Below are 9617 nucleotides of genomic sequence, written 5' to 3' on the forward strand. Positions count from 1 at the left end.
CCAATAGGTGCGGAGGGGGGCGTGGCCTGCGGCCAGCCTGGCTGCGGCGCTGGAGAAGAGACGCGCCACACGGATCTGGATCATCGTCCCGTCGTCATCATCGTCTGACTCGCCTTCCACACCGGCCTCGGGGTAAGATCACTGCGTGCTCTTGGTTTCTAACGCTCCCATCGTGTGCCTTGCCTGCAAAACACCAGAGCTGCTCTGCGGTAATCCTTCTGGCGTCTCCACGCCTTGACCAGCTGCTCAGTGTTTCTTTGCGTCGTCCTTGATTTGTCGGTGCTGTTCGTCCCTCTGCGTCCTCACTCGTTGCCAGTCTTGTCCTTGAGGCAGCGGGAGGCGCAGTGACCAGAGAAGCTGTGGACCATCGTGGGGCTGGTGGTCGCTGGCTCTCTTCTCCTCTCCTCTCCTCAGCGCACCATTCACCGTCTCAAACCCCCGGTCACTATTGTGGATCGGTCAGCTGTGTTCATCTGCCTCCAGCGCCAGCATTCGTGGTCAATAAGAGCGGCAGGACACCCGTCCCGCTCCTCATCTCAGCTCCCTGGACGCGTGCGACGGTGTCTCCAGTCCTGCCCGCAGCGCCTCAGTTCTAATCATGAAGCACCGGAGGAATCCACCTTGTGAATGCAGAATGAGTGGAGCAGGGAGAGGCGGCGGACTGGAGCGGTCCTCGCTGCAGATGAAGTGTCTGCCTCCCACCCACTGCCTTGTTTGTGTTTGAGGGATGGAGAAAGATGTTGCTGCTCTGTCAACACTAACACACTGACGATGGAAGCAATCCTGACAATTGGTTGCAGCACGTCTGTGATCCGAACATTCTGCTGCTACAAAGAGCCCTGGGATGATGTTCCGTCAGCCAGAAGAGCAGGGCCAAACGCAGAGAGAAAACCCTTTTTGGTTGGTAGTTCCAAGCTCTCGTCGGAGCCAGGGAGCCATGCTTAAGTGTCTCCTGACTAACACGGCAGGAGAGCGAAGCAGCAGCATCCTTCAGCCATCATCTGATTCTGATGACACACGGCCTTGGCTCCAAACCTGAGTGGCACGGCGTGTTCTTGACTGTAGGACGGCTGTCGAACCGTCACGTCACACACCTGCCTGCCAGTCATCTGGCCACTGAGGGTGGGCAGGCCTCACTCCACCTCATGAAAGGGAACAAGCTGAACATTATCAACACGTGAGTCAGTGGATTCCTTTGTCTTGTGCGGATCTTGAACCGGTGAAATGATGAAATGGAGAGTTTTGACTGAAGGGTTTGGCATCCGCCCTCTTTGCTCTCACACGCCATCTTGGCCATTACTCAGCACCCCCTCCCTCTCCACTGGAGGAGACGTTTCCCCCAGTGGAAGAAGGTGAGCGAGCTTTCCTCCTCTCCGGTGTCCGCAGCCTTTTCACTTCTACCACTGACCTCAACAGGAGGCCGATCCAGTTACAGCTCCAGCCTGACTCTCCAGGACTGAGGATGCTGTGTGGGTCTGCCTGCATCTCTGTGTGTGTGTAGCTCTGTGTGTGTGTATCTCTGTCTGTCTGTCTGTCTGTCTGTCTGTGTGTTTCTGTATTGACCTGTGTGTGTTGCTCTGGGTGTGTAAAATCTGTTTGTGTGTGTGTGTGCGTTGAGCTGCACAGGCGGAGACTGTGGTGGTTGTTACTCAATATTAGTTTCATTTGCATGAAGGTGTGTCTCCCTTCTGAAGCCACGCAACAGTTGAGACATAAAACAGGACTGTCTTAATATGTCATTAAGTGGAAGCAAATGGCTGCCACATCTTGACTCACTGAGTTTGGCAGCTCGACCCGATCTGGTGTGTCCTCTGACCTATTACTGAAGCCCATACAGCTCCTGCTGAATTACGCCGCTTAATTCCAAAGAAAGTGGAGCGTTTTCATCTGCAACCTTTGGAAAAGCAGGTTCTAAATGAAAGCTTGTGTTTTTCATGGTGCAGCTGAAAGGAGTGTGGATGCATTGCACTCACTGATTCTTCATTCAAAGGGCGACTGTGTTGTAATGGCAGCTTATTTCTTCACCTGTGTACTGATGGTGAGAATGGATTCTTCTCCAGACTCTCCAGGAGCTGGAAGCAGGCCGTGGCCGGCTGGAGAGACTCGGGAGCTGTGAACAAACCCACAGCGTCTCCTGACCTGATGCTGCTTGCTCAGTGAGAAGTACACACATGTGGACACACACTTAACAGGAGGCTGACTTGTTAGCACGCTGCATGTGAAGGTCAGCAACGGAGTGGGAATTCCAAAGCAACAGCTGAGGCTTGATGTCAGGCTCGGCGTGTGTGATCTGTCTGCCACAGCCAGAGCTGCTCAGTGGCTACAAGGTGCCGGCCCTCGTACCTCGGAGGGACATTTCAAACTCACGAATGATGATGGGCTTTCATTGTCTCTCAAGCCTTTTGGACACTGAACCTACTGGCAGGGGAAGAACCGCCGTGTGTGAAGCTACACAGAGGTTTACTGACAACCAGGCCTGTGATAGCCAGGTATGTCCTTCTGCACAGTACAGAAGCATTTGGGTCGTCCTTGGTTGGATGAGTGATGATGGAGTCTTCTCCACATCTCAGCTGTGAAGCTCTCTCTGTCAGGAGAAGTGTTTGGAGACTTCACCACCACCACCAGTCTGGTCGGTGGAGCTGCGGCTCACCGTCTGCACTGAGGGCCACACAGGCAAAACTAGCTCAGGCCGCGTGACAGGAAGGTGCCGACTCAGTGAAAACTCACTGGTGTGCCACGTGGAAGTTCCTTATGTAGTTCCTTATGTCTCCAAGAAGCTGCATGTGGGGGGGATTGCCAGACCCGGAGTGACGTCTGCCTGGTGCCCAGGCTCAGCAACAGCATGTCTGAAGCTGGTGGCCCCTGCTTGACTGCCATGTTCTGCTGGAGCTTCCTCCAGCTGGGTGAGGATGGATGGAGCAGCCCAGACTCCCCAGTCACGAAGACGCGATGTGACCATCAGCACCATCACACTCTAGCAACAGCGTTAGACAGAGAGTGTGAGAGTGGAAGCCCCTTCAGGTCCGGCAGGTCCGTTCGAGTCCATCAGGGTCCACACTCAGCACCTGCGCCATTGTTGAGCATCTGAATCAAAGCCGTCTTCATAAGTCCATGAAAAGTAGCCTTTCATATGCAGCCCGGGACACTGGCCACAGTCCGCTCCTCCACATGTTCCTGTCATGGACTCGAGTGTGAAAATGAGCCCAGGATTTCCACCCCATGACTCACCCCAACCCCAACCTCCCCACGCTGCTTTCGTCCTCAGGATATGATGCAAAAAAGCAAAGCGCCACTGTGACGCTGTGTTGGTTTATTTCATGAAGCTTGGCATGGCGATTTACAAATGGAGTGTTTATTATCAGTCCAGTTGTTTTGGCTGGGTCTTCAGGCGAGCTTGTCCTTGCCTGTGAAATGCCAGTGCCCTTGAAGCAGGTGTTGGGTTTAAATGGCACCAAGGATTAACGTGCGCGGGTTGGTTGACGTCACGTCTTAATCGTTGAAATGTCAAGTGGCGATCTGCCCTGCCAGAGCGCGAGGATTACGGCGAGAGATGAAGGCTTGCTTGTAAAGGCCAGTGAGCTGAGTGCGTCCAACTCTGGGGCCTCTGCTCCTGCACCCTCAGCCCCACTGGTCAGTCACCAGCGGGACCTTTGTCAGAGCGTAGTCCCAGGTGGGCCGGCAAAACTCCAACTCTCCAAAAGGTCAGCGTTTCAGACTCGCACAACAGTGCCGTGACTGTGAGTCGGCGTTACTGAAGGTTGAACACCTCAGCTCCCACGGCACAGAAGGTCAAGAACCTCACTCACATTTACAGCCCTCTCCCGCTGTTTGCACCTGCCTGGCCACACTCAGACTGTTGCCATTTGCTGTATTGGAACCTTCCATCAACTCGTTCAGGTTCAATGAGAGTTTTAGATCAGTCCAGGAATCTGTTCGTCACCCGCTGTTCAGTCGTCTTCAATGTCACATGTGTCTTTATTCATTTATTCCTGCTCATACTCGGACAGAACAATGAAAAGCAGACAGTATAATGGGGAAGATATGAAGCTGTCAACTGTAAGAAGAAAAATCACTTGTGGAGTGAATGGAATGTTAAATATCCATTTAAAAAAGCCAAAGGATGATAGAGAGTCAGAGTTGACAGGTCAGGGCTGAAGGTCACAGGCAGGGGACAGGAGGTCAGGATGTTGCAGTGTCATGTGCAGCTGGCTCGTGCAGCACACCTCGGCGAACACGGCTCAGACCCAGGAGCGTGGCTGGTGATAAAAGGTTTCCTGGCCTGGGTCCTTCTTCTGAGCCTTGTGGTGCCGCACCTCCTCACATGTTTTCCAGCGCAGACTTCTGCACCTCTATTATCCTGCTTCACCGGAACATAGTCCTCCCTCCAGCCTGCAGTGATTCAGTGCTGTCCAGAGGAGTGACGCAGGATGTTTGGTGGTGTGGAAGCTTCCCGGTGAACATGATTTCCCCTGGAAACACCACGATTTTGAAGGTGGGAGAACTTTGAGCTGGGCTGATGTTTTCACCAATCAAACGGGCTGCAGCTGAAGTGAGAATCCACATGCGTTGTTTCGAGCCTGGTGTCGACCTGTCCTGAAGCGCCCGGCGGTTTGGATCCACAGAGGTGTGGAGGAGATCAGGGGCTGGAGCAGAGCCACTTCTAAAGCCAGAGGTTTAAGCGGCACGGTGAATCACTCATGGAGCAGATGTGCTCTGAACAGGAAGGGCACTTGTGCTGACTGCACGTCCTGCCGTCTCCCTGCGTCTCAACTGTGGTGTGCTTCACCAGTGCCTCTTCTGAACGGTGTCTGTATCAATGTTTTGACTGTTTCCATTCATTCATGATGCGTTGACCTTCATTTGTCCTTCCTTGAAACCCCCCTCGCCCCCTGACCTCTGCCCTACTCTACGTCGACACCTTCTCTGCCGCGTCTGATTCCTCGCTCCTTCCCCTCAGGCGTCTGTGCTGCCATGTTGCTGCTGGACCTTCTCCTCTCTCTCCTGTTGCTGGGCTACGGTTGCCGGGCGGCCGACATTCCGGAGGACACAGCGGCGGCAGACTTCTCGGTGCGACTGTACCATCAGCTGCAGGCGGCGGGGGGGCAGGACAACATCATCTTTTCCCCGCTGAGCGTGGCTGTGGCGCTGGGCATGGTGGAGCTGGGAGCCAGGGGAGCATCGCTGCAGGAGATCAAGGAGACGGTGGGATTCAGCAGCCTGCAGCCAGGTTTGGACCCACCTCACTTGTCTGAGCTGGTGGAGTATGATGGAACGTACTGACCGCTCACCTGCTGCAGTTCTCTTAGTAGTCTTGTGATCGAAGACATTAAGGACATGAAAGAAAAACGTATGTGTCCACAGAGCAGCCGCATCATCCAAAGCTGTCAGACAGTGCATATTGATTGAAACATCTACAAATAGATGAATAAATATGAAAAGTAAACAAGTATGATGACAAAATAAATAAATATCTGTCTGACATTGTAGACGGATTCAGAACTCTGATGAGTCCAGTCGCAGAAATCTGGTGACATCATGTCAACAACCTTTGAAACAGCAGAGAGGAAGACGCTTCAAAAGTACTGCAGTTGAGTGCAGTTGAACGCTGCAGTGAGCAGGCCACAGAGTGGATTCATTTGAAAACATTCTGCTACAGTTACTCCGGATATCAGCCAAGTGCTGCTATTGGTTGTCAGACGGGCCTGGGCCCCGACAGGTGAACGCACCGCAGACAGGCGGCTGCTGGAGCCCGCGTGCTTGCTCCTGTCACATGGGTGCCCTTGTTGCCCACCAGGCTCCGACTTGGCTCAGCTCCTCCAGAACCTGAGGCCCGCTCTTTCGGACGAGGAGCCCCACTACGTCGTCCGCCTGGCCAACGGCCTCTTCCTGCAAGAGGGCGTGGCATTTAAGCCCGAGTTCCTGCGTCTGATGACCAAGTATTTCCGCGCCAGCGTGGACACGGTGGACTTCGGTCAGTCGGCAGCTGTGGCGGAGCAGATCAACGGCTGGGTGGAGAACCACACTGAGAGTGAGTGAGAAGGAGAAGAGGCGATGAGGTGAGGGCAGGTGTTTCTAATGATGCTGGTGACTCCCCCTGGCCGCAGGTAAAATCCACAACCTCACCTCTGCTGAGGACTTCAGCAGCCTGACGCGGCTGACTCTGGTGAATGCTGTCTACTTCAGAGGCTCCTGGAAGAACCAGTTCAAGCCCGAGAACACCAGGACCTTCTCCTTCAGCAGAGACGACGGCTCGGAGGTCCAGACGCTCATGATGTACCAGCAGGGAGACTTCTACTACGGTAGGAGCCGCTGTGCTTCCACACTGCAGCACTGACCGTCCATGGGTCTTCAGCCGTCCCACGAGTCTCATGCCGTCCACTGGCAGGAACCTGGAGGGGTCTGGCCCAGCTGCTCATTGAGATTGGACTGACCTTCACGGGGAGTTTGGTTTGTGGTGTTTGATGCAGGTGACAGCACGCTGGATGCTGCCGTGTCCTGAGCTCACTACTGGCTGCGGCACCAGTCTTCCTTTGTGTCTCCCTGTTTAATGAGGATCATTTGAAGTGGAATTTAGGACAGTGTCGCCACGTTTGCTCTTGTTTCCATTTGTTGAGGACCAGTTTGACTGAGATGGCTGTTTGTTTGCGTCACATCTTCCTGTGTTTGCTCCACGCTCTGTCAGACTGTCATATCTGGAGCGTTTCTCTTCCGTACCCACGTGTCACCAAACACTGAGCCGTCAAATTCCATCTGCTGCCAAACGCAGTGCGTTTGATCGTGGCCTCAAATCTTCGCCCGCAGCCTCCTACATCTACAGCGCCGCTCCCATTGGCTGATCAGAATGTGCGTTTGCCTGTGTGTAACAAGGCTGGTTTCTGGCTGTGAAGTCCAACCTCCACTGTCAGCGGGACCGTGAGGCTAAACCAGTGAGGTATTTGGGTCACTAGTCCAGGTGCAGTGTGAGGTAGTGATCCTTCTCTACTCTGCCGCTGGTGGTGCCTGTACTGTTGCTCTGCTGCAGATCCAGAAGAAGACTTCTCTGGACTTGACTTCCACTCTCCCTCTCCATTGTGACCTGACTGGTCAAAGCATTGACTGCCTGCTCCAAGTCTGCTTCTCCTGCGGTTTCCTTTTTCCTTGACAGCGTGGCTATGGTGCAGCTCAGGGGTCCGTCAGTAGTCTTCATGAAACAGTGCCCACATGTTCAAGATGGCACGCCTCTGTGGATTCACCGCTGCATGAAATAGATGGCTCGAGCGCCACCTCTGGAGCTGTGAGGATAAGGACACTGTGTGGTGACCGCTGCACCAAGGAAGGCGACTTCCCTGGAGTGAGAGTGTCAGGAGAAGGTGTTGACCCCTTGTGTTGAACACAGAGCAGCGAGCAGGAAACCAAACCGTCCAAATAAGAGTGGAACAGCAGCACCAACATTGCTATTTGTTCTTATTCTTTTAATGCATGGAGACATGCTGGCGTGGTCCGGCCTTACGTCCCTGTCTTCCACCCACCAGGCGAGTTCAACGACGGCTCCCAGGAAGCCAGTGGCATGTACCAGGTGCTGGAGATGCCGTACGAGGGAGAAGACATGTCCATGATGATCGTCCTGCCCAGACAGGAAGTCCCGCTGGCGTCGCTGGAGCCCATCATCAAAGCCTCTTTAATCGAGGAGTGGGCTGCCAACGTCAAATATCAGAAGGTGGAAGTCTACCTGCCCAGGTGCGAGGCCCCATCAATGGGCGGCCGCCGTCACGCATCAGCTCATGGATCTCTCCCTGCATTGTTTAGGTTCAAAGTGGAGCAGAAGCTGGACCTCAGGAAGCTTCTTCAGCCGCTGGGCATCAGCAGGATCTTCAGCGGCGCCGCAGATCTCTCTGCCATGACAGGTGACTCAGTGAGATGTGAACCATGGGGTGGGATGCTGTCAGTAGCCTCCACTTCCCTGTCAGGTAACCGAGGTAACCAGCTGCCAAAGCGGAGAAGGCTCCTCAACCAAGAGCTCAGTATGAGTGAAAAGCCCTCCACTATAATACTGTGTAAGACGCTGCTGCGGGTGTCGGTGCCCTCAGAAGGTCTCGTGCTGTCAGCCTGTTCTCACACCAGGTGAGGTCAGCGGAGCAGAGAGGATGTCTGTCTGCTGGTGGTTCTCACCTCCTGGAGAATCAGTGAGAGCAGCCCATAGAGACGCCTGCATCAGGACCTGTGTCATGGCCTTCAGCGGCGTGTGGCCCCGACCTGCTGCAGAACTGCAGGGGTTTGGCTGTGGCCTGCAAGGTCCATGACAAAGTACAGGCGTCTCCTGGGATGAAAGACTCTCTTACACTCCACTCCATTGATTTATTTTCTTTTTTCTGTGAGAATTCTACTTCAGGTTTACTTCAGCTTCAAATTTTAGAGTGGATATAGATCAGATGTTTTCCTCAGCAGTCACTTCCTGTTCATGAAGCACATTCTCGGTGGTCACGAGTCAAAACAGCGGCTCATGAGGCTTCATCTGTAGATCAGCTTACATCATTGGAAGAGAAGAGAGACAGCGCCACCTACTGAGCCCTTTCATGAAGCCTCATCAGCCTGTGGGCTGTGTTGGCTCCCATGCAGGAGATGGGCTCCGTCCTCCTGTCTGCTCTTGCTTGACACCCTCTCCTGTGGAAGCCTGACTGAGAGGCCAGCGAGGGAAAGCCTTCGCTCCTAAACAGGCGCTCTGGTGCTGCAGGTGCTGAGGACCTTTACATCTCCGGGGCTGTGCAGAAGGCCTACCTGGAGGTCACCGAGGAGGGAGCAGAAGGAGCATCTGGCTCGGGTACAGTTCACCGCCGCCGTTCTTATTACTGCCTCAGTCACGACACGTGTGACGTGATGTAAGCTCAGTACTGTCAGTTGAGGTTTTCATCATCCGCAGGAATGATTGCCACATCCCGAAACCTGGTGCTGTACCCCCAAGTCATGGCGGACCACCCCTTCTTTTTCATCATCAGAAGTCGGAGAACAGGTCTGGCTGACAAACACCGATGGTGCTTTCTGGGTCGGACACCTGACGTCACGCCTGTCCTTGCAGGGTCCATCCTGTTCATGGGGAGAGTCCTGACCCCCGAAGTCATGGAGACCAGCGACCACGACCTGGACTCCATGTAACCCCTCCGCTCCTGCTGCCACCATACGGGCCGTCTTTTATACTCTTTGTGAGACCTGAAGTCGATATAGCGAGATATATTACGTGTGAAACATGAAAGTACGTTGGCCTGTGTTTTGATCCTGGAGGACCAAAGGCTTGGTTTGGGCTGGGGGGTGTGGTGTGGTGTGGTGGATATGCCCTTATAAAAGTGAGGAATCCATGCAGAGCCCCTTTAGCTGCATCAGTCTGCTCACTCCGTTCTCTGACCGAAGCACCCTCACGGCAGCAGGGTGGCAGGCCTAAACACGCCGACCGCAGACTGGAAAAGACCTGCCACACACCAGCTGTATTCACTCTTTGGCTCAATAAAACATGAAGGTGTCACCATTTGCTGGTGTGGAACTGTGCTCTGATGCCACAGTGGAGGGAATGGAAGGAAGCCTCTTGTCTTGAGCGCAGGAGGAGGACGAGCGTGAACACGGACCTCACAAAGAGGCAGATCAAGAGA

At 54.1% G+C, this 9617-nt stretch overlaps 1 protein-coding gene across 1 annotated transcript; it reads left to right on the forward strand.

Moving 5' to 3' along the window:
- The first annotated feature begins 4 nt into the window (after window positions 1-4).
- On the forward strand, window positions 5-9496 carry serpini1 (serpin peptidase inhibitor, clade I (neuroserpin), member 1). The gene is made up of 9 exons (XM_053872171.1): window positions 5-132; window positions 4958-5227; window positions 5795-6028; window positions 6105-6299; window positions 7512-7716; window positions 7786-7883; window positions 8711-8797; window positions 8897-8986; window positions 9053-9496. Exons 2-9 carry the CDS (start codon window positions 4972-4974, stop codon window positions 9127-9129), a joined length of 1242 nt encoding a protein of 413 aa, XP_053728146.1. The 5' UTR covers window positions 5-132; window positions 4958-4971; the 3' UTR covers window positions 9130-9496.
- Window positions 9497-9617: the final 121 nt, after the last annotated feature.

Source organism: Synchiropus splendidus, chromosome 8 (genome assembly GCF_027744825.2).
Source record: "Synchiropus splendidus isolate RoL2022-P1 chromosome 8, RoL_Sspl_1.0, whole genome shotgun sequence".
In the NCBI taxonomy this organism is placed as follows: domain Eukaryota; kingdom Metazoa; phylum Chordata; class Actinopteri; order Syngnathiformes; family Callionymidae; genus Synchiropus; species Synchiropus splendidus.